General features: G+C 39.7%; 1 protein-coding gene across 6 annotated transcripts in view; it reads right to left on the bottom strand.

The window, feature by feature from the left end:
• Positions 1 to 24,283, bottom strand: part of MASP1 (MBL associated serine protease 1) — a 140,028-nt gene extending 115,745 nt beyond the window's left edge. For all 6 annotated transcript variants that reach the window (XM_075861796.1, XM_075861797.1, XM_075861795.1 and 3 more), the window contains exons 1-2: positions 24,156 to 24,283; positions 3,431 to 3,653 (exon numbers count right to left, since the gene is read on the bottom strand). In XM_075861796.1, the coding sequence (XP_075717911.1) occupies positions 3,431 to 3,653; positions 24,156 to 24,160 (228 nt within the window). In that variant the 5' untranslated portion in view covers positions 24,161 to 24,283. The remainder of the gene's footprint in view (positions 1 to 3,430; positions 3,654 to 24,155) is intronic.
• Positions 24,284 to 25,804: the final 1,521 nt, after the last annotated feature.

The raw sequence follows: 25,804 nt of genomic DNA, 5'->3' as shown, positions 1-25,804 counted from the left end.
GGAAACAGCAAACATTAACTCAACCAGAGACCACTCTGTTTATTCAAGGGTAGAGGACATTTCTCTGGTCTGTATACTCTGGAATGAACCATATTACAGATAAGATCCTCTACTAAATTTTTTATACAAACACACATTCCTGCTTGTGTCCTTCATTGAAAAACTGTGTGGAATTTAAATAAAGAAATAGTATGGACTTCTGAAAAAACATGAGGTGTCAAATGTCTTTCCACAGTATTCAGGGTGAGAGTGGCGCTCTAAAAGTACCCGAGGGACCTACGTTGGGCTAAGGTTCTGGCACATTAATGAGCCACTAATTCAACAAGAGCCAACTGATGACAACCCCATTTGGAGGTGACATTGGAATCCACGACTTGCCACTAGGATGTAGGATCTATTTCTCATGAATTGATTCACTTATACCCTATAAAACCTTATTAATGATATGTATTGTGTGGGCATTGATAATAACAAAGTTTACGATGCAATTAAAAGTAGGAACGTGCATGTTATGTCTAGATCAGGGGTGGGGAACCATTTTTCTGCCAAGGGCCATTTGAATATTTATAACATCATTTGCGGGCCATACAAAATTATCAACTTAGAAATTAGCCTGTTATATTTGGCGTGAGGTCAGGTGACTGGACGTGCCGGTCCGGGGGTGGACCAGTCTGGTCACCTAACCTCACGTCACTAACTCAGGTCAGGTGACCGGACTGGTCCACTCTTGGGCCAGCACAGTCCAGTCAGCTGACCTCACCTCACTGACTCAGGTCAGGTGACCGGACTGATCCACTCTAGGGCCGGCACGCACCGATCTCACTAAAAACCACCACTGCCGCCGCAATACTTGGCTCCATCCGCCCTTCTCCTGCTCCTAAATGTGAGTGTGTAGGGCGGACTCACGGCGGCAGCGCTGGTCAGAGTAAGGTCGGGCCCGACCAAATGATCCCGCGGGCATTATAAGGCCCGCGGGCCGGAAGTCCCTCACCCCTGGTCTAGATGAGGGGCCCAATAAACCCCAGTCTCACACTGATAGTATCTATTTGTTCTGCAGTAAGTATTCAAGTGGCAGAAAAAAAAGAGAATCTATGTAAATACCAAGATAAGTCAATACTTGTTTTAGCAAGATACTTTAGTTATGGTACAACATAAAGTCTACAAAGTAAAATCTTCCTGAATATGGGCAAGTTTGATTTTTATCCTAGCTGAGAGTGAATGGGAAAATAAGATTTTCTTTTCACGCATACTGTAACTTTGTGCTTTTGGCATTTTTAGTAATTCTTTTTCTAAATAGCAGCGTGCAAAAAGTGGTTGTCATGTGTTTCTAATGTGATTTTTGGCACGAGAGTGTTGCATTTCTGAATTGCATCATAATCGCTTCAGCTAAACTATGAGTGAATAAGACCTATACTTTTTTTTTTTGGGGGGGGGGGGGGTGGAATACTGCGGCGAAGCAAGGAGCTGGCTCCCTGCTCTGCCATTCACTATGGCTTTGGGACATGATCCCTGCACAGGTCGGCGCAATGCTGTCAATGGATCATGCCGGCCTACGCAAGGATCCCATCTCATAGGCTGCTGAGGAGGCTGTAGAACTGCTCTGTTCGCCCTGGGAACGAGGCTAGGTGAGTACAAGTTTTTTTTTTATTTGTTTGGGGGCTGTGTGTCACTATCAACAAGGTGGGGCTCTGAGTCGCTATCTACAAGGGGGGTTGTGTGTCGCTATTTACAAGGGTGGCTGAGTGTTGCTAACTACAAGGGGGGCTGCGTGGCAATATCTACAAGGGGGGGCTGTGTGGCACTATCTTTTTTGAAAAATCTCTTTTTATTAAACAGTAAATAATACATAACAAACAGTTATCATTGTGCATGACCAAAAGCAGATAAACAAAGATTGCATACTTTACAGCAGTTAGCATGTGGGTATAGACATAAACATAATAAATCACCAGCCGGTGACGCGAAGGCAATAGAATCCTGACAAACAAGACTACCCTCATGAAATCTGATAAATCTTGCACATTACGAAAATTAATAATCTAATAACTGTGAGGGACAACACATACAATTCAATAACCAATGAATAACAAATGAATAACAATTCCGGTACTACAACACCTTTAATTAATTCTGTATAAAGGAAAACTCACTTCATGCTACCCCATGGTTCAGCATAGCGGCCCAGCAAGGGACTACGGAAGGGATGGACATGAGATGTAAAGAAATGTGGAGAGTTATCTAAACATTACGTAAAACCCGTTTTGCCTCTGCACTGGGACAGCCATGGGCGCCACACTTTTAGAAAACGGTCTCTGGATTGAGTCACCCAAGCTGCAAACTCCTCCATATGGCAGATATGCTGCATTTTATCCAACCATAATTCTACTGTAGGTGGGTTAGGTGTGGCACTATCTTCAAGACGGGAAGTGAGGCACTATGTACTGTGGGGGAGTGTGGCATTATCTACTGGGGGCTGTGTGGCAGTATCTAAAAGGGGGGGGTGGCACTATCTATAGAGGGCTTTGTGGCACTATCTACAAGAGGACGCTGTTCATTATGTCACCATAATTATTCTCATTAGCCTCAGTTATACAATCTGTTTTAGTCAGGCTCACTGACCACTAATTTATTTTCTTTAAGGTATTGTTATGTTAACTACTTTATATAACTATATTGCTTGTAAAATGTACAAGTGGTTTTATGATCGAGTTACATAAAAAAAAAGTGAAAAAAAAAATTACACCTCATTGATTGGTAGAGAAAGCAAACATGGTGGGAAAGAAGTTGCAGGGAGCCAAACTGAATCTTTGCCTGGGTGCAGGAGAACCTAGCTACGCCTCTGTGTTATACATTTGCTTATAGAATATCTCCATTAAAAGAATAAAACATAAAAGAGTTTGGGTCTAGCTGCTATATTTTGCATTTCCACTCCGAGAGCAGTCACACAGGGTCTGTGCACACAGCATGATAGGAAAATGTTTTATTTAGATCAGTAATGATTGGATCTGAATCGGATTAATCTGATCACTAGGATGATTTACACATAGGGACTATCACTACCATCCAACATTATAAGGTAGACAATGGTGAAAATCATGAGTACAGTATACAGCTAGGAGTCTACAACGACATGATTTACAATAAAATTGAGGTCAATGTTTACAATGCTGATTTTTTTTTGTAACGCTCATAAGGTCACGTGTGACTTTTTTTCCATGGAGGAATAGTGTAATACTATAATTCTGCGATTTTAATGCGTCTCAAGTGTCGCTGGGTAGCCTGAGATCATACGTTTAAAACATCTGCATTTCTACAAAAGTAACAAAATAACATGAAGAGTATGAATTTGTGGTGCACGACAAATGGTGGAAAATGAATTATCTTTAATCAACAAGTCTTCTCTCTATGGTATGGTCTCTATTGGTTTTACCTTGGCATAATCATACTCGCATAGGTAAGAGGGCTCCAGATCAAAATGAATAAAGTATAGCTTAATCCTGAATCCCTCTGGTACAGTAATATTCCAGGTCACTTCCGTTTCACTGGGATAAGAATCTGGAAAACTGGGTGTTCTGATCTCGCCATACATTTCCCTGAGCACAATGACATCTCCTTCACAGAGGAACCACAGAAAAAGAGTGAAGAGATAAAACCTAGAAGAAAATCATACAATATTACTAAATTCATTTTTAAAGACACACAAAATAATTTATAGTAAAAATATAATTTTACTTTTTATGCCACATGCTGTTTTGTCTGACTTTTGATGAAATGTCTGCTGTCAGCTTCTTCTGCCTAAATTAGCCAAGTTGGCAGTGCAGCGTGGGGAAATCCCAACATCTTTCTGTGCTCCCAGTGATTAAGCATCAGAGTTTAAGGGTCCTATTACACGGCCCGATATGGGCCGTAAAAACAAGCGCCGATTGACTAAACAGCCCGTTGAATATATGGGGACGAGCAATTGTTACTATGATCGTTCGTCTTCATACATTTCCATCATGTCGGCAGCATATCTCACTGTTTACACAGGGAGATATGCTGCTGACAACGATAATATTTAATGCTGCATAAATTAGAGAACGACCGTTTGCTTGTTCATCGACTGATCGTTGCCCTGTTTACACAGGGTAATGATTGGAAATAAGCTTTCATATGATCGCTTGTTTGCCCGATTATTGGCCCGTGTAATAGGGCCTTTAATTTAGGATCACAATCAGAATCACAATTAGTGGAGTTTGGCAGGGATTCTTTCACTCTACACTGCCAAAATGGAAATTCTAGAAAGTAGGTGCCAGTACTGGGGGTTGGGAGTCTGTATATTATAACTACAGGTTTAACCTTATGACAGCTTTAAAGGCTACAGACACTTTTGATTTGGAAAAATGATTATTACACATGTTAGCGGTTACTCTGAGTTAATAAAAAGTTGCACTATATTTCAGGCTGCAATCTCCATTTCTTTATTCAATTTCACACCCCGAAATACAACCTGCTCCTAGTTTCAGACTTTTCTCCTGTGGGAGTATCCCTCCCAGTAATGCATGCTGGATGTCACGTCTCTTAATCCTGTTAGGTATGCTTTGACTAGCTCTCATGTATCAGCACAGTTTCATTACTGTACTGATTTGCCTAGAACCCATGAGGGATCTCTTCTCCCCTGTGCTGACAGACACGGTCAGCGTTGGACTGGCCCGCCAGAGACTGATGGATCCCCCCCTCCTATTATACTTACTTCTAATTGGACTCCGTTTACACTGTAATGGCTGCAGAGGAGGAAGAAGATGCTTCCTCTGCTTTACAAATGTGGTTGCACCTCACTTATAAATAGAGGTGAGCAAATATACGAAAAATTCCCTTTGCTGATATTTCACAATTGGGCTTTATTTATTAATTTATTAACAGAGCTTTATTTCCCCCACATCAGATAAAAATCTACATTTGGTGAAAACAAGGGGCATCAGGGCTGATAGCTGTTGACAGCTTTCTTTTTTTTTTAAATTCATTAAATTTATATTGGAATTTCGTTTTACAATGCAAAAATACAAAACAGTCCCCAACCCCGTCCCAAGAAACACAGTCCCAGTACAACAGCATACAAAAATTGCAAAGTGCAATGGTTATAGCATAATCCAAAAATTACTATAACTCATCACATGCTACATTCTTGATATACGATCATAATATAATACATTTCAAATAAATATACATAATTTTGCAACATGACATCACATCTACCTTAACAGAGGCTTTATGAGCTAGTATAACGATCCCCCTGCACAGTCAGTACTTATCGCAAACTAAAAACGAACCTTTCCCCTCAAGAACCCAGCGACCTCCAAGCCCAGACAGTCATACGCAGGAACAGAACTGTATTATATGTTATATGAGACCAAACCGGAATCTCATCAGTTCTCTGGATAAAAAATGAGACATCAAGCCATGGGGCCCATTCCTTTTAATGTTTGGCCAGTGTACCTCTTTTCTTATAAACTCCTTTTTCCAAATTTACCAACCAATTAATTTTGTTAATATATTCCTGTCTGGTAGGTCTCAGCTCATCCAGCCAATGCAGGGCTATCAATTTCCGTGCCATGTATAACAACTTGTCAACTGCCAATTTCCCATGCTCCGAGGTCAACAGGTAGTCCACATACCCCAGCACACATACAAGCGGGCTCAAATCGATGGTTGCTTTAAAGACCTCCTGAATGATGGCCAACACCACAATTGGAGAAACTCTCCAATTCCTGACAGAACCAAAACATATGCAGCATGCCTGCAGATTCGTGCTTACATCTAGGGCATAGCGAATCAGAATTAACCCCTATATCACATAAAAATGTTGGTGTCTTATGTACTTTATGTATTATATATATATATGAGATAATCTATGGCCCTCACTTAGAGATAAATGCGGCACCCTCTCCAATAGATCTCCCCATTGCATATCTTCTAAAGGACCAATTTATGCCTCCCATCTTTCTTTACACTTCACCAGGCCTTTAGCCATCACTGGAACTAGGATCACTTTGTATAGTCTAGGTAGAACTCCTGCCGATGATCCGGTAGTCTCTATCATACTGACAATGTCATTACTGGAGATAATACAACCACAATTCCCAGTAAAGTCTGCCTGAAAGGCATGTCACATCTGAAGTTATTTATAAAAATCAGATGTTAGGATTACAAATGATCCCTGGAGTTGTTCAAATGAGCGCAATGCCCCACCAATGACTGTGCTACTCGTGTAAGACCAGCACGCTTCCAATTAACTAAGACTTCAAGGTGATATAGATTAGATAGCCATGGGGTGTCCCATATGGATAAATACTGAGTGGTCCCTTGTATAAGTTGCAAGTCCCTTACTTTCCACCATACCTTATGGAATAAGTTCACAGTAGGCAAACGATTCGCTGGCAGATTAAATTTGCCCGTATCAAGCATTTCGTATAAATTATCCTTTTAAAAAAAATTCTGCAATATGATTCTCCGTGGATCCATATCTTCCCCATCCCACCCTCTCATGTGCTGAAGTTGACCCGCTAGAAAATATACCCAAAGATTAGGGATTGCCAGGCCCCCTTCTGTTTTTGGTCTTTGGGGAGTTTTAAGTTTAATGCGTGCATAGCCTCCCCGCCATATAAGATCACGAAAACACCTATTGACTAGATGAAAGAACCTTAGTGGTATCCATACTGGGGTGTTGACAACTTTCTAATGTCCATAGCCAGCTTTAGATTGTAGCTTCTTTTGGGCAAGTATCTATTTCTTTTGTATTTTATCCGCATAATCACTAAAGCTGCCCATACCCCAGAGGAGTAACTTGAAACTCTGGGGCCCCAATACAAAATATGTAATATGATTATCCAACTATCATGTGCCATTTACAATGATAGTGTGTTTTATTTGGAAGTGGAGTGAAACCCTTACCTTACAGCTATGACCAAGCTGTGCCCATTATATGAATGTCAGCAGATTGCACAGATTTTGGCGGGATCCAATAGCCATCTAATCTGTACGGGGCCATCTTGCATGTCCTCTGATGGCAGATATCTGGGTGGGGATCGTGAAAATTTGGGATTTCAACATGTTTGAAACTTTGTTCTGCTGGCTTCTTCCCCTTATTGAATTAACATACACTCTCACCGGTGGTCGGGGAAGATATTGCCAACAGACATTGTATGTGTATGGCTTCTGTTTATTTATGAAAATTAATGGGTCTTAGGCCTCATGCACACGACCGTATTTTTTCCCACCCGTAAATACTGGCGTAAATACGGGTCCGGTGTCACACGTATTCCACCCGTTTTGCACCAGTATTTACGAACCCGTGCCCGTAAATATGGGTCCGGTGTCACACGTATTCCACCCGTATTTACGAGCACGTTTTTGGCGGCAAAATAGCACTGCACTAATCGGCAGCCCCTTCTCTCTATCAGTGCAGGATAGAGAGAAGGGACAGCCTTTTCTGTAATAAAAGTTAAAGAAATTCATACTTACCGGCCGTTGTCTTGGTGACGCGTCCCTCTCTTCACATCCAGCCCGACATCCCTGGATGACGCGGCAGTCCATGTGACCGCTGCAGCCTGTGATTGACCTGTGATTGGCTGCAGCGGTCACATGGCCTGAAACGTCATCCAGGACTTCGGGCCGGATGTCGAGAGGGACGCGTCACCAAGGCAACGGGCGGGAGACCGGACTGGAGGAAGCAGGAAGTTGTCGGTAAGTATGAACGTCTTTTATTTTTATTTTTTACAGGTTTATACTGATCGGTAGTCACTGTCCAGGGTGCTGAAAGAGTTACTGCCGATCAGTTAACTCTTTCAGCTCCCTGGACAGTGACTATTTACTGACGTCGCTTAGCAACGCTGCCGTAATGACGGGTGCACACATGTAGCCACCCGTTATTACGAGAGCTCCATAGACTTCTATGGACTGTCCGTGCCGTTATTACGGCCTGAAATAGGACATGTTCTATCTTTTTCAACGGCACTGGCACCTTCCCGTGAGAAAACGGGAAGGCACCCGTCGCCAATAGAAGTCTATGAGCCCGTTATTACGGGTCGTGATTACGACCCGTAATAACGGGCGTTTTTACGGTCGTGTGCATGAGGCCTTAGTGTTAATTTAAAAAAAAATGACCACATCCTTTTTTTTACACAGTAGTCTGGAAAGCATTTCCAGTTTTTAATGCACAAATATGGTATTATTACCATTTCATTTGATTTTGTATATCATGTACAATAAAAATATTGCTGCAAATGACTTAGTTACATGAACATACAGTACAGAATATACAATTTCTCTCAAATGTGTTTTCAATAAAGTGCTGAGACATAATTCAGGATGATTCATGTGACCAGAATAAAGAGGGAGAATGAAAAACTGGTTTTAATCATTCTATTGCCTGAGAAATATATAATTCTATTGCCTGAGAGGGTAGATAAAATACGTAGTTTTGCATGAAAAGAACTTTACTACATTTAGTTTTTTTAAATCAGCAGAGTAATCTCTATTCAGTGGTAAAAATACTCAGGATACTCAGGCTGTCTGAAACTTATGTAAAGTACGCACTATTACATCAACAGCAGGCACATCACAAAAAACATCAAAAACAGTCTGTTCACCCGTTACTCTTAGAAGTTTGATGTTTTGTTAAATCATTTTGACAGGAAAGAACAAGTCAACAATTTAACGAAGAGCCACCATAAGATAATGTATTGAAATGCTAATGGATACGTTTTTGTCCTGAGAAAACTTCAGAGGAGCACATGATTTAAGGAAGTTTGAGTGGAGGTCCTTTGGCATAGTATCTGTCTGTGATCGATTTCTTTCTATTATATTTTCTTTTAAAAATTAGATTTTCTTAAATTATTTTAATATAAGCCTACGATAAAAAAAAATGACTTGGCTATTACTGTTAGATGAGGCTAGACTAATATAACCATAAATATCTTATGAGGAAACTATAACGTTGGCAGCGGGTACCGCTCCATGCCGCCAGGTCTCCTACCTCCTCTTTTCTGCTTGGTCGCCGGCTGTCCTGCCTCTCCTCCTGCTCGCGGCCGCGCTCTCCTTGAAAATCCCCCAATCCAATCCCTGTTACTCCTAGACTATTTAAGGCACCCCCTCAGTTCACCTGGTGTCTGAGCATCTTTGGTGCAACCTAGTTGTGTGCTGCAAAGCTTCCTGTTTGCATCCTGATACCAGTCCGCACCTCGCTACCTGCTTTCAGCATGTATCCAGCTATCCACTAACAGCCTGTATCCAGCTATCCACTACCAGCTTGTATCCAGCTATCCACTACCAGCATGTATCCAGCTATCCACTACCAGCCTGTATCCAGCTATCTGCTACCAGCCTGTATCCAGCTACCTGCTGCCAGTCTGCATTCTGCTAGCAGTCTGTATCCTGCTATCCACCATCACTCTGCATCCCGCTATCTACTGCCACTCAATATCAGACTAACTGAGATGAGCCTTAGGCTTTCTACTTGTCACAAACTGTGACTTCTGATCCTCACCCATCTGCCAAGGTATCATCTGCGAGTGCCTGAACACTCGGTGTACTTCACTGTTGTATCCTAGTCTGCTGGGCCACCTGCTACTCATACACTGACCACCTCAAGAGTTAGCTGTTAGTCTCGCCCTAGCAAAGTCCAGATCCCCGAATGGGAGTTAAAGGGTGCAGACTGGGGAGGCTACTTCTATAACGCCATTAGAGGTGGCCCTAAGTCAAACCGATGGAGTAGCCCAGTGGGTCCACAGTTGGTAAAATTGTATTTATGCCTTTATACCACTGTAATATGATATACAGTATGATACATTGTTCAAATAACTATAATTGATTTTGCACTGGTGACCACAAGCTCATGGAGTTAGATTTCTCTTGGAATATGTAAGATGGTAATATAGGTAATTTACCTTGAAATCCTATTCTAGACTAATGTTTTCTGCATTTACACCTCTTGATCTTTCTTCTAGAATATTGCTTGTTCAAGCCTTATTCATATCTCAGTTCAGTGAATCCAAACCTTCATGCCATGAGGGACTTTTTCCTTATTGTGGGTAACCCTTACCAATGACATTACCAGTAACTACTGATAAATTGCTATTACAAAAAACAAATTCCATTAGCAGCCCAACTAAAAATAAAGGGTTTATTATTTTACACTTCGACCTTTTTGGGAAAAAAATATTTATTGAGTTAAAAGGAGGTCAATAAATAAAAGGATTGACATTACACCAACATTTTTTTTTGACCAAACAAATATTTTAGACTATTTTCCAGCTGCCAAACATTGGCAAATACCTAAGACTGAGTAAATGTGCTAGGACTTACTACAAAGACTCATTTTAGCATTTTAGGGAATTATTAGATATAGATATACTACATATTAACTGTATATATAACTTTTTTGAAGGACTGGGGTGGACTACTACACATTAATGTAGTACTTGAGAAAACCAGCAATTCATCCACAGATCCATAAAAATGTGTTGCCAAATATTCTTTATCATCTCTAAAATAATGAAATCACTAAACTGTTTCAAAGGTGTGCCAATATTTATCCTCTCTCTCTCTCTCTCTCTCTCTCTCTCTCTCTCTCTCTCTCTCTCTCTCTCTCTCTCTCTCTCTCTCTCTCTCTCTCTATATATATATATATATATATATATATATATATACAGTGAAGGAAATAAGTATTTGATCCCTTGCTGATTTTGTAAGTTTGCTCACTGTCAAAGACATGAACAGTCTAGAATTTTTAGGCTAGGTTAATTTTACCAGTGAGAGATAGATTATATAAAAAAAAAAAAGAAAATCACATACTCAAAATTATATATATTTATTTGCATTGTGCACAGAGAAATAAGTATTTGATCCCCTACCAACCATTAAGAGTTCAGCCTCCTCCAGACCAGTTACACACTCCAAATCAACTTGGTGCCTGCATTAAAGACAGCTGTCTTAAATGGTCACCTGTATAAAAGACTCCTGTCCATAGACCCAATTAATCAGTCTGACTCTAACCTCTACAACATGGGCAAGACCAAAGAGCTTTCTAAGGATGTCAGGGACAAGATCATAGACCTGCACAAGGCTGGAATGGGCTACAAAACCATAAGTAAGACGCTGGGTGAGAAGGAGACAACTGTTGGTGCAATAGTAAGAAAATGGAAGACATACAAAATGACTGTCAATCGACATCGATCTGGGGCTCCATGCAAAATCTCACCTCGTGGGGTATCCTTGATCCTGAGGAAGGTGAGAGCTCAGCCGAAAACTACACGGGGGGAACTTGTTAATGATCTCAAGGCAGCTGGGACCACAGTCACCAAGAAAACCATTGGTAACACATTACACCGTAATGGATTAAAATCCTGCAGTGCCCACAAGGTCCCCCTGCTCAAGAAGGCACATGTACAGGCCCGTCTGAAGTTTGCAAATGAACATCTGGATGATTCTGAGAGTGATTGGGAGAAGGTGCTGTGGTCAGATGAGACTAAAATTGAGCTCTTTGGCATTAACTCAACTCGCCGTTTTTGGAGGAAGAGAAATGCTGCCTATGACCCAAAGAACACCATCCCCACTGTCAAGCATGGAGGTGGAAACATTATGTTTTGGGGGTGTTTCTCTGCTAAGGGCACAGGACTACTTCACCGCATCAATGGGAGAATGGATGGAGCCATGTACCGTCAAATCCTGAGTGACAACCTCCTTCCCTCCACCAGGACATTAAAAATGGCTCGTGGCTGGGTCTTCCAGCACGACAATGACCCGAAACATACAGCCAAGGCAACAAAGGAGTGGCTCAAAAAGAAGCACATTAAGGTCATGGAGTGGCCTAGCAAGTCTCCAGACCTTAATCCCATCGAAAACTTATGGAGGGAGCTGAAGATTCGAGTTGCCAAGCGACAGCCTCGAAATCTTAATGATTTACAGATGATCTGCAAAGAGGAGTGGGCCAAAATTCCATCTAACATGTGTGCAAACCTCATCATACACTACAAAAAAACGTTTGACTGCTGTGCTTGCCAACAAGGGTTTTGTCACCAAGTATTAAGTCTTGATTGCCAAAGGGATCAAATACTTATTTCTCTGTGCACAATGCAAATAAATATATATAATTTTGACTATGTGATTTTCTGTTTTTTTCTTTATATAATCTATCTCTCACTGGTAAAATTAACCTAGCCTAAAAATTCTAGACTGTTCATGTCTTTGACAGTGGGCAAACTTACAAAATCAGCAAGGGATCAAATACTTATTTCCTTCACTATATATATATATATATATATATATATATATATATATATATATATATATATATATATAAAGATGAATTTCTGTTGTCTGTTCTTTATTGATAGCCAAACGACTGGACCAGTCTGCACCAAATTTGGCAAATTAGTAAATCACGCGCTTCCAGGTTTCAGCTCTCTGGGACCTACCGTTCTTGACATATTCACGAAAGCAAATATGATACCACTGGCTTCCACATCAAGGACCTTCCTACACATCACATGACCTGTATTAGACAATAGAAGCTCACAGGTCCTTCATTCTTAGCCTCACTCACATACGAACAGTTTTAGACCAGGTTTCCATAACAACCAAGCAATTTTTCTTTACTCAACGTGTTACTCGCCGTAAACAAACTGTACCTATACTGGATTTGATCATTCTCATAAACTGAAACCCTTTCATACCAGTCATGCCTCCAAAAAGGAACCCTGTGCACTTAGACGAAAGACTCTTGTGGCAAAGCACATGGCTGCTGCCCGAGCTGCTGAAATCTCTCAACAGAACCGTGGATTTCAGCATTCTCAAATAAATTGAACTGCTTTCAGACCAGTCATGCCTCCAAAAAGGAACCCTGCACTTGGACTTTATTGGATATGTCGGCTTCATATCAGTAGGAAATGAAGTTTTAAACCACACACTCAGAAAACAAACAAATGGACCAGTGTGAAGCTGGGTAACTCTGTGTAACTCTTCTATTCTATATTATAAAAGTCAATATCTGTTTGTCAATCTCTATAGACATCCAATCGCCTGAACCATTTTACCTCAAATTTGGCACACAGGTACAACGGGTGTTCAGGAAGGTTTTTTTTACAGGTCCTGACCTTGCTGTTGTTCTCCGTTATCAGCCATTATCACATTATCACGATCCAATACTATAAAAGTGAATACAGACATTCACTTTTATAGTAAAGATGTTTTTATCTGGCAGTAGCAGGTAGTGCACTTTACAAGATAATCCTAGATGGAAAGGTACAGGGGAGCGGTTACCCATAGCAACCAATCAAATTACTGATGGCCAGGAGCAAAGCTGCATTACTAGCTGCAGACTCCTCTTACCCAACTGCAAGCTGATCAAATACATCATACTGCTGCTCGAGCTGCTGAAACTCCTCAGGAAACTCGGGCTTTCTCAGCAACAGATCAGACAGCTGGCTCTCAGAAGTGCAGAGACTCCTGCCCAAACCCAGGCCAGTCAGCAAGCTGATAGAGCACATCATGTTGTTCAGCGTGCTAATGAGTGGGCTTTCATGCATTATGCTGTTTTCAATAATGATCCAACCATCGTCTATGGCCAACTGGTAATAAAACTGTCAATGTTGTTACTCAACAGGCTCTGTCACAGTCATATGACTCCATTTCCTACCAGTTTAGCTATTAGGTATTTAGGAAGTTAAAATTGAAATAAACAGTGTGTAACTGACAGGGTATATAGGGCTATTAGCGATTTCCCCGTAAACAAAGAAAATACGTGGGCATGGAATGCCTACTGGGTGCCCTTGGAATAAATCCAATGAACACACAAATAGACAGACTGACACGTTATCCATGGCAGCGCCAGGTACTTTTTCTAATCTATATATATAAAATGAATTTCTATTGTCTGTTCTCTATGCACGGCCAAACGACTGGACCAATCTGCACCAAATTTGGCATATATGTAAACTAGGCGCTTTTAAAGGTTTTACACCAGGTTTCAGCTTTCTAGGGCCTACCGTTCCCGACATATTAACAAAAAATTGCAATACAAAAGCAAATATGGCACCACTGGCTTCCACATCAAGGACCTTCCTCCATATCACATCAGATGACCCATATTAGCCAATAGAAGCTCGCAGGTTCTTCATTCTTAGCGTCACTGACATACACACAGTTTTAGACCAGGTTCCCATAACAACACAGTAATCTTTGTTTTACATTGGGTTTCCATGACAATCCAGCCATCTTTCTTTACTCGCCGTGAATGGACTGTACCTATACTGGATTTCAGCATTCACATAAATTTAACCCCTTTCAGACCAGTCATGCCTCCAAAAAGGAACCATGCAATTGGGACGAAAGACTCCTGCAGCAAAGCGCATGGCTGCTGCCTGAGCTGCTGAAACCTCTCAACAGGCCCAAGCCCGTCTCCGGGCTGACAAGATACGTCACAGCGAACAGCGAGCTGCTGAAACTCCCCAGCAGACTGAGGCACGATTGCAGTCTCAGCGAAAGAGACGAGCAGCAGAGACTCTCCAGCAGACCCAAGCCTGTCTCCAGGCTGACAAGAAGCGTCGCTGCCAACAGCGAGCTGCTGAAAGACCCCAGCAGACTGAGGAAGAACTACAGTTTCAGCGAGACGGATGAGTTGCAAAGACTCCCCAGCAGACCCAAGCCTGTCTCCAGGCTGACCAGGTGCAATATGCTAATCGACAAGCTACTACTTGGGCTGATATACGTAATGCTGCTTTCCATTTCAATTAAAATTCCAATATGGTCAAGCTCGGTTGTTTCTGATTGGCTGAATGGAGAAACAAAGCGAACACTGTAGTGCACTCAAGTACGAAGATGAACGACCAGGAATGTGCTGCTCTGGCGAAACGGTCAAAATACCCCATTTACCTGTTCCACCAAAAGAGCTGAATAGACCTGTGCAAAGTAACTCTGCTATAGACAATAAAAATTAGTAAGCAACACTTTCATCTATCATTTAGGGCACGGTCAGATGTGGCGGAAATTTTCCACTGCGGATTTCGCTAAAAATTTGTGACAAATATGCAAACAATCTACAGCAAAATAAGCATATTTCATGGTTCAGTCAGATGTGGTGGATTTACAGCTAACTTGCTGAAGGTTTCAGTTATTGCATTGCAAAGGCTGAAATCTGGAGTGAAAATCCGCTATGAAAACTGTGCATACTGCGGAATGTAAATTCCCCCGCGCAAGCTATTTTCCACACAGTTGTTTTCTGCAACGTCTACACTAACTTAACTAAAAATCTATAGAAACCAAAGGAAAAATATCTGCTGCAGATTCTGCAGTGGAATTCCGCAGCAAATCCGCCACGTCTGAACGTGCCCTTAGGAGGTTTCTGAATATTTACAGAGAGGCAAAAGGCAGGAAAATTGGAACTGCAGGCTGCTAGAAGGTGATAAGGTAATATTACAAAGTTACATGTACTACTGAATTATTAAAAAAAAAATGGTGATGTAACTAGTCAGACACATATTTTATTGATTTCTATTCACCTAAAGTGCAAGGGGTTACCTATAGGGGGTGAGGAGATAGCAGTCGCACCCAGGTTATTTTGCCACATAAGAAGACACAAGTAACAGCAGGGGGGTATTCTTACATGTTTTGCATGGGGCCGAGGAGCTTCAACTTACGCCTCTGGTGCAGTCAGAAAATCAGCCAATTTATTAGCTAATAAATCTCCAAGTTCTATTTGTACCTAGTTACTTTTTCATTTTACTCTACTTTCCTAGAGTTTAATGTAAACAGGTAAATCAGGAGCAATGGATTTTGAAGTAGGCACTGTCGCAATTTGCATGTGCCATCATGTTTCTATGAAATTGAAGAAACCGTATTGTAGAGTAAAACAAGCAAGGACTGTTTGTATTGGTAAATCATTTCCCTCTTTCCAGCTAGGCTCCTGGCTCTGTATATTTATATAATGCTTTGATCTATGGGTAATATCAATGAGAGATTTTTTTACTGACTTTAAAATGTGTTGAATAAGAAGTCACCCAATAGGTGCCATTAATATTAATGAACTGTTTAATGAAGAGTATGCAACTTAAGATTTAGAATCTGACTCTTGGTAAATTTTTATGAAATGTATACAAACTAATACAGATCTGAAAAAAAAAAAAAACAGAATTGGAACAGGCGCTTTAGACTTTATTCTACTGAGTGTATCTGTGAGAATGATTTAATTATTGCAGCATTTTGCATTTCAAAGATTTTCTTCTAAAACTCAAGACATTTGCGAGAATGATTTCCATTTTGTGTCAATCTTCCTGCACATAATTCTTATGTAAATTAGTTTATTCAATGCAATCTTAAGAGTAAGTCAAGTGATTTAGATTCCCATTTGTATGTAGAGGAATAACAATTAGAAGCTTGCAGAAAACAAAATTACACATTTTGGTAAATTGACACTGGTTATATTCTCTGCATTCTTTGTTCCACTGTCTCATTGTTAGCTGCTTTTTATTTTCTGTATTCTGGATTTTGTAAACTTTTAAAAATTCACATTACTTGTATATTTTCAGCCTCCACTGGCAGATTAAATACTGGTTGTGAGACATAATAAAATGTAACAGATTTTATTGACGTCCCCTGTCTCTCACTGGCAAACAATACAAAGTATGTACATACCTGAAAGCTCTGGAATATCACATTGCTTATTTTACTCATTATTTAGTTCACAGATATACATTAACCTCTTCCTGTACCACAACGTACTATTGCGTCGTGGTGGGGGAGGTAATGTTAAGAGCGGGCTCACCCACTGAGTCTGCTCCGTATGCAGCGGGTGTCAGCTGTGTGTTACAGCTGACACCCAGGACTAACAGCCAGGAACAGCGATCGCACTGTTCCTGGCTGTTTAACCCCTTAAATGCTGCGATCAAGCTCGATCGCAGCATCTAAGATGTTACAAACAGTGGGGCGGCCCCCTCTGACAACTCATCATTGACAGGTCAATCGGAGACGAGTCCCAACTAGATTGTGGGCTAAGTTCTGGTTTCAACTTTATCCACGTCCCCAGGACACAGGCAAAGTTGAAAACAGTGGAAATACTTGGGGGCTGTGCAGCATATATTCCCAGCCTCCTGTTTCTGCTGCTGACCTCCTGCTTCTGCCGCAGATCGCCTGCTCCTGCCATCGACCACCTGTTCCTGGATCCACCTGCCTCATACATAGATCGGTTCCCAGCAGCGCAACTCTGGGCAACCTATTAGAGGGTGAGTACCACTGACCTCACTCATATACTAACAGCTTAAAAAGGGGTATTTCAGCCTATAGCATTTTTCACCTATCCACTCGATATAAATCACCCACAGTGATATAAATACTAGATCGGTGGCGGTCTGACCGCGGCTTGTAGGACTTTGAATAAAGCTTTATTCAAAGTCCTACTAGCGTGGTCTTGAAGGGGGACCTGTCCCCCCGCACTGGATTACTGTGAGGCTCTGTAGTTTCTTTTGGCACTGGTCTGCTGGTGCTGATATGGTGTGATTGGGCGAAGATTAGGCGTGGTCGGAGGCGTAGCTTAACAAACAAAGAAATTGATGCTGAAACTACTGTGTCCCTCTTTACTTTAAATTAAAGTAGGGAGGTATGACTCTGGGGGCACTCTGATTGCTACAATTATTTTGTGGACACTATTACTGCTTGAGGGCAATATGTACAGAGACGTAGTGTTCATAGCAGTCTGGGACAGATGGAGAAGATAAAAAAAGAGAACATTTACATCTGAGATGACGTTGACTATGAGTCACTGAATGTAATTGTTGTGTAGTGCTATACTTTCCTGTATGTTCTATAGCACTGAATTTAATTTAAAAAGTAAGAGCCATCCTGGGACTCTGTCCTTTAAGACCCTAGCAACTTCCCTATTAACTAACCCACTATTTTCCCCATGGTCCGGTCACATCCTGGTACCAAGTAGATATCAAGACCCTCCCAGGTTTCAACAGTAGATCTCCACATCGCTAAGGTTGCCTACCCTTGGGTTATATCATTCTAAGCAAAGTCGATAATTATAAAAAGTAAACTACATTTACTTTTGTGTCATTTTTTATTTGGCACCAGACACATTGGAGGAGATTTATCATTGAAGTTACATTGCATTGCATAAGCCTGTCATCACAAATGTGACCCATTGTGAAGTGCCATATAAGTGGGCAGATTGTCTAATATTAGAGATAAGCAAATTAATCCTATACTAATCAAATTCAGGGAAATCTGAAACTTTTGAGGTTCATGGTGCACAAACCGTAGCAAGATGGCGGCCACCAGCAGGCGTCATCTGCTATTATGCTGGCTTGGTGTTAAAGAAATTAACAACTTTATATTTATCTTTACTAATTTGTGGGAAACAGCACTAATATATAGTTATTAGAGGATAAGCGCCAATGTCTTACTCTGTAATGTGCTGCCCCCTTCTTAGTACAGCCTTCTCTACCGACTGTACAGCATTCCAATTCTGAACATGGCCGCTGATCGAGGGGTGAATAATACTGCACATGGCACTACACTAGCTTCCCTTGCAGTGCACAGTATTTTTCAAGCCACTGATGGACATTCCTGGTCACATGCCCCCATCTGCGGCCATGTTTAGAATGGGAGAGCCGTATAGTCTGTGGAGAAGGCTGTACTAACAAGTGGGTGGAGCTTCCCAGAGGAAGAAATCAGCCAACCATTTCAGTACTAGAAGACATCTGGGAGCTAGACAAGTTTTCAGGGCAATTGGGGCACAATTTGCGCTAAATTTATTCAGACCGAATCGAGTCAGAGCCTAAATTAATTTTGGGAAATTCGCTCATCTCTATACATAATACAATTTAGAAATTTGAAAATTCTCCATCACAATTGACAGTTTAGTATAGGGGAAATAACATGAAACGTAAAGAATGCATCCAGATAAAAATCTATTTTGCTAGTACTAATATGTGCTGGTTCTAATAAAAGTTTATTTGCCATATACTCCGTTAGAGGATTGTGCCTCTACTCAGTAATGATTATCACCAGTAGGCTGCAATCATTTTCAGTGGTCTCCTGAAACGTGCCAAAGTTAGTGGGTCTATCTGCTAGGCTTGAGGCTTCTGCCACTGAGCTCCTAGCAGAGACTGAGGATTCTGGTGGGTACAGAAGCCTAGTAGACAGCGCATCTCCTGCTAGTTATTATTTGCAATTCTTAGTCACAGCCCTCTAATGAAGTATACTGTAATGAGGCTTGTATAAGTAAGTACCAGCACATATTAAAATGTATTTATAACTGGAGGTAGAAAGGAAGGTAGTAAGGAGCAATGGCTGGACAAAAGACTCTATAAAGAGGTTGGACATTATTAAGTATTAGGGCAGGTTTTGTTGCAGAAACTACTGCAAAAATCAGTTCCATTAATCTGAATTTGGATTGTTTCTGCACCAAGCACATGGAGTTCTATTCAGATGAATGAAAGAAATTTTCCGTTGCAGAAATTTATGCAGAAAAATCTTCCTCATGTGACTGTACCCTTAGAAGAAAACAATGCATTGGTACAAGGTCTCAATAGAAGGCAGACCATGATTTCATGTTCCTACGGGTCGAATACGCTGCGTTAAAGTACACAGCGTATCCGACCTAGAAACCGTTGCAAATTCCACCCGAAAAACGTCACCAAATTGTCCAAGTCTATACTTACCCTGGGCCGTTGTCATGACGATGCATCCCCCTGTTGTCCGTGCAGTTCGGCCTTCTGGGATGACGCTGCAGCCATTGTGACTGCTGCAGCCTGTTATTGGCTGCAACAGTCAAATGAAATGAAATGTCATCCTGGGAGGCCGGCCTGGACGAACAACAGAAGAAAGCGTCGCTATGATAATGGCTGGGCTGTAAGTATGAACTTTTTTTATTCATTTTACATATTCATTTTATTCTCATTTGCGTTTTTTGCGGCGGAATCACAGCTTTTCCAACCAAAAAAGTTGCAACACTTGGCCATTTGTTGCGGATTTTAAATTTCCATTGAATTCAATGAGGAAAACCCGCAACTGAAAAGCAATGAATCTGAAGCATAAATTGACATGCTGCGGATTTAGAATCCACACCGCAGGTCAATTGCTAAACGTTTTCGATGCAGATTTTTACTGCAGCTGGTGCATGAGATTTCTTCAAAACCATTCATTTTGCTGCTGCTGTAAATGCTGTGGAATTTCTGCGCTGAATTCAGTTGCGGAAACTCTGCAACGTTTACACTACGTGGGAACCCAGCCAAATGAGGGACAGGGATGGGTCTCAAAGTAGAAACAGCACTGACTGACACCTCCCTGAGTTGCCACAATAAAACACAAAGGTTTTTACTCATGTTTCTGTGATACAATTGAACTGCAAGTCCAGCGCTACATGGAGATGTCAGCTTTCAATTCACACTAAATTCACCCCTTAAGTCGCGCTTCAATAGGAATGAATTGTAATTGTTATGTGACATTTACCATACAATTTTACTGAACTGTAACTGTTGCATAACTTTGCCGTGTCACAGTTCAATAGCAGTCAATTGCAGTTGCAGTGACCCGGAGCGAGGGTCCCACGGAGATGCACACATTGTGTAAAGTAATGCATTCATATTAGGCTAAGTTCACATCCCATTTTGTGCACACGTTTGTGGTATACGACGACCTATACGTTTTTTAAGTTACAAAAACGTATGCATTTGTAACATACGCTTACGTTTTTTTGTAGTATACATCATATATGTTTGTATACATTTGTGTCCGTTCTTACTTCTAAAAATGTATACGTTTTTTTGTTCTTGAGCTAAATCAAACTTTGTAAAGTCAATATTTCCCATATATGGTGACAAAAATGTATACGTTTTACATAGGCAAATGTAGGGTTTAAGATTCCATACGCCGTCCATAGGTCGCCATTGATTTCAATACAAATAAAAATGTATACGTGTGGTATATGTTTTGGAAAAGTACTGAAAAGTGTAGTAGACTACGCTTTTCAGGACACAAGAAAAAAAAAAATACGTCCTGACCATAGAAATCAATATACACGCTGTGGTACGCTACTTGACACTGTTTTTTCATGTCAAAATATGCACATCAGATGTACAGTAAAAACGAGATGTGAACTTAGCCTTAGTGAGACAGATTTGAGGCTTCGGATATTGTATGTCAGCACTTTAACGTTCATGGGTAGTTCTGACCTGATAATCCAAAAATATTATTTCCATTTTGGTTTTTTTACACATACCTACATACATTAAAAAGGTAAATGTACCCTACCATGCTATATGAGAGTATCAGAAACTTTATTTGTATTCAACCCAGAACCCAAAGTAAAATTTATACCAATGCAATGGTTTAAAAGCCCTAACTGACGTGCACATCCATGAAACCCCCCAATACAAGAAACCCGAAAGCAATTTGCCTTTTATAGGCTAGACAAAAATGACTATCTGTGTTTCTTACTAAAGATGTCTATAAACCAATACTATCATCAAGTAGCAAATAATACTAATAGTTAGGGCTGCTAAACATAAGGAAAGAACAACTCCAATACAGACAATGCTCACAACTGTACAGAGAGGATAAATATTCATTGCCACAAATTGAGCTAAATAAAATAAAAATAAAAAACTGTGTACAGGCAATACTTGCTGCCCATATCACACACTAGCATTTATTTGTAGTATGATGCACTTTGGTTTGTCCCATTAGAATTGGATCCATTGATTGATCCGTTGTGATCAGTTGTTTTCACGAAAATATTGACATTAAACATAACAGGAGAAGGGGGAGCAAGGGAACTTTAAACCTGAGAAACGAAGAAAAGTATAATGCCAAAGTGCACACTTATAATACGCGTTTATCTTAAAGAAACTGTTTAACATATAGGTTTCTATACATTTTTTATTTCAAATATGTGTCTGAAAAGAATATAACAAAAACATAATGTCTACATAGCCACATTGTGTGTGTGTTCATCTCATTATCTAAACGAAGCAGATTGTCACTTCTTTGGCCAGTACCCCATTAATAGACATTGGACTTTCATTCCATTTTTCTATAGGTCAGTGTGGTACAGAGGATTATTACAAATGCTCAGGGGTCCCCTCTTTCATGAATGAACTAAACGGTATAATCTTATGTGCATGGTGTGTATGGTTGTGTGCCTTATTTTTTACGACTGTGTATATTGCTATAGAATAATAGTAATGATAAGAACAATCTTTGTTAATCTATCACCAACATATATTAAACGTATAATTTCTAGTGAATAACTAGTGTATAACCGTGATCCATAATTCTGATCCTCATTTTATATTTACTATTTCATGTATTAAAACAGACATGTAACGCGTACTAGGAAAGGTTAAAGTATAAAATTCAGATTTCATGATAAACACTTCAAATTTGCGCCTGAGCAGTCGCCCCACTGATAAGGCCAGCTTTATCCACAGATGTCTATAGTAGCCTGATGGAGGAGAGTCATGAGACATATTTAAAGAAACACGTCTCACTCCATAGAAAGACTGCTAGATTATTGTGACAGGAGGTTTTATGGGCACATTTGTAAAAACTGTCACACACTGGCATTTGGGGTAGATCTGGCGTTGAAAATAGTGCAAAGTACATTTACCATGTTTAAACGGCATGTGGCCACCATTTTTTGTGTCACATTTTCTATACCAGAAAAATTGTTAGCGTAGCGCAGGTCACACCAGGCGCACATTGTAGATATTTGTGTAATATTTCAGGTTTCAGTTACCAAGCTTCAACATATAGAACACCAAATTCTTATATATCCGTGCACTGATTTTAAGTATGTTCGGTAAATTTTATACCAATCTTGATAATAAAAACCTTTTAGCAAAATAAAACCTATTTTTTATAAACACACCCAAAAATTTGCTATTTTCTGATCCCTTTAATACTGTAATATAATAAAAATTTGACAATGAGGTTTTGTTCCTATTACTGCTATTGTAGCTTATGGTATTGTATGGGGAATGCATTACTTAAATTACATAGAAACATTTTTCATGTCATTCTTACAACCTATTGACAGTAAAGAATAGCGGTGCTATGTAATCTCTTCCTCTTAGGTATCGCGCACTTAAGTAGCCCTAATGTCTACACAGCCTTGGATATCCCTCTCTTTTCTCACTGTCAGCTTGGATTTAGCGCAAGGGCATAATTTTCGTTTGGTGTGGGGCAGACAAAAACCCTCCCCTAATTAAAGACATACAATTCCCATCTAATACATTTTATATTATTATTATTATTTTTATTATTAATAATATTATTATTTGCAGTAACACTCCATGGACTAAAGTAGGACTATTTATACAGGCCACAGTAGTGCCACAGCCTATATAATTACACTGTGGCCAAGGACTTTTGCATATCACTTCAGCATAATGATAGCACAATTACTTTTTGTGACATTCTCTAGTTCTTCTACAATAATAACACCTTATTAAGCACACCTTATACAATATAGACATTTTACATGATGTCATCTTGTTTTGTAAGAAAACCTTATTAGTTTAAGACATTTTACATGACGTCATGTTGTTTTAATCATGTCAATATTACAATTTATCTTAACTAATTAGGTAAATATAAAAATGGTTTATTTAATTTCAATTTTGATTTAATCTTCAGCTTGTGTGTGTGTGTGTGTGTGTGTGTGTGTGTGTATGACCTACTATATTACAACACTGATAAAGTGTGTGTATATATATATATATTTTTATATATATATATATATATATATATATATATATATATATATATATATATGTATATACACACACACACACATATATATATATATATATATATATATATATATATATATATATATATCCTAATTTGGCAGGAATATTAGTTATTGTCTGTCTTCATTTAACTTTTACCAATAGATTAGATGTTTAACAGAAGAGGGCATTAATATAATGACCCATGCTAACTAAACAAGCAAGATGTGCTACATATAATATAAGCAACTACTGCGAAGAGTCACTATACTTCTCAATTCTGCTTATAACTTTCTTTTACAGCACTCTAGCAGCCATCATAAATCATCTCAAAGTTATGACTTTCAAAGTTTACCCTGCTCCTTGTCACTAAGTGATTTTCTTACTAACCTCATGTTGGCAGCCTGCGCTGTTCTCTGCCTTGTATCTCCTTTGTGTATGTGTGTGTGTGCCTGGTCCCAATTGCTGCTCTCCTTGGGTCTATCTTTGTTGTGCGGCTTCTGTGTTGTATGCCTGGGAGCGAGTGCTGCTATTCTGTACTCTGGTCACGCCTCTAAGTCTGTAACTGTTTCTCAGTATGAGAAAAAAGAAAAGCCTGACGGGACTTTAAAATAAGTACTTAAGTTGGAAGGGACGAAGAAAAAGAGCTATTTGTAAAGAAGTACTCCCCAAAGTGCTACAATTGTAACATAATTACAACTTATAAAGCTGCATTAGGAAATCAAGCTATTCAATAGTTATTAGAATTACAAGAAATAATATAAGTAATTTATTTATATTTTTGGACTCATGAATAAAAAACATGTACTTATATGTGGTTATAAGGGAGATGTATTAATCTCTCTGCGAATGCCGCTTTAGTCTATATAAACAATGGCAGGTCAGAAAATATTGATAAATGAATCTCACTCTTGAAACTCTGAAGCCCTTACCACTTTTTTTGACTGGCCTAAATACATTGATAATTTTGCCCTGTTGCTCTGATTTGAAGGAACTCTACATAAAATATATTTATAAATATACATGAATAACAATTCCATTTTATATTTTAAATAATATAATTTCCTCTGTAGTTGGAGTGGTCTTTAAACAGAGCAGGGTAGTTGAACGGGAACGTAACATTTCTAAAAGTTCCCCTTAATTGAGAAAATTTGCTTGCGAGACAGCAAAATGAGTGATAAACTTGGTCAAGAGGTGACAGATTTAATAAAGAATATTGTATATTGCCTATTTTTTAGGCTCTATTCACACTAGCATTACCTTTAGAATGGAAGCCATGACACTGTGCCAAATCTATTTTCCACATATCCAGTCACCAATAGACCCCGTTGACTTAAATAGTCTATTTGCATTTTATTGGGGTTCTGGTATTGATGGCAGCTAGAATAGTTCTGCAGACTGTGCTTTTCTTACTGTTAGAAATATTGAAATATCCGAAGCAACCCCCAAATAAGTCTTTCATTGCATATGTAAACAGAGCTTTATTCCCAAGCTTATTACTGTGGGGAAGCCCTGAAAAATATTTACACTGCCAGGGAACCCCTGCTCCAATTCCTACCTCAAAGATGCTTAGTGGTAGGGCAGGTAAAGCATTTTATAATATGTTGACTTCCTTGCCAAGCATGTATGAGCAGACTAAAATTAGTTTTCAATCACTACTTTAACCCCTTAATGACCGGGCCATTTTGCACGTTAATGACCAAGGATTATTTTTTGTTTTTTCGCGGTCGCATTCCAAGAGTCGTAACTCTTTTATTATTCCGTCGACATAGCCGTGTAAGGGCTTGTTTTTTGCGGGACGAGTTGTATTTTGTAATTGTACCATTTTTAGATGCTTATAACATATTGATTAACTTTTATTAACTTTATTTTAGGAGAGAATTGAAAATATGCAGCTATTCCAGCATTAATTTTCACGTTATAAATTTACGCCGTTTACTATGCAGCGTAAATAACATGTTAACTTTATTCGATGGGTCGGCGCGATTATGGGGATACCAAATACGTAAAGGTTTTATATGTTTTTTTCTACGTTTGCA

The sequence above is a fragment of the Rhinoderma darwinii genome, chromosome 4 (assembly GCF_050947455.1).
Source record: "Rhinoderma darwinii isolate aRhiDar2 chromosome 4, aRhiDar2.hap1, whole genome shotgun sequence".
NCBI lineage: Eukaryota > Metazoa > Chordata > Amphibia > Anura > Rhinodermatidae > Rhinoderma > Rhinoderma darwinii.
The sequence above is the reverse complement of the archived record's forward strand: the minus strand, read 5'-3'. Positions and strand labels throughout refer to the sequence as shown.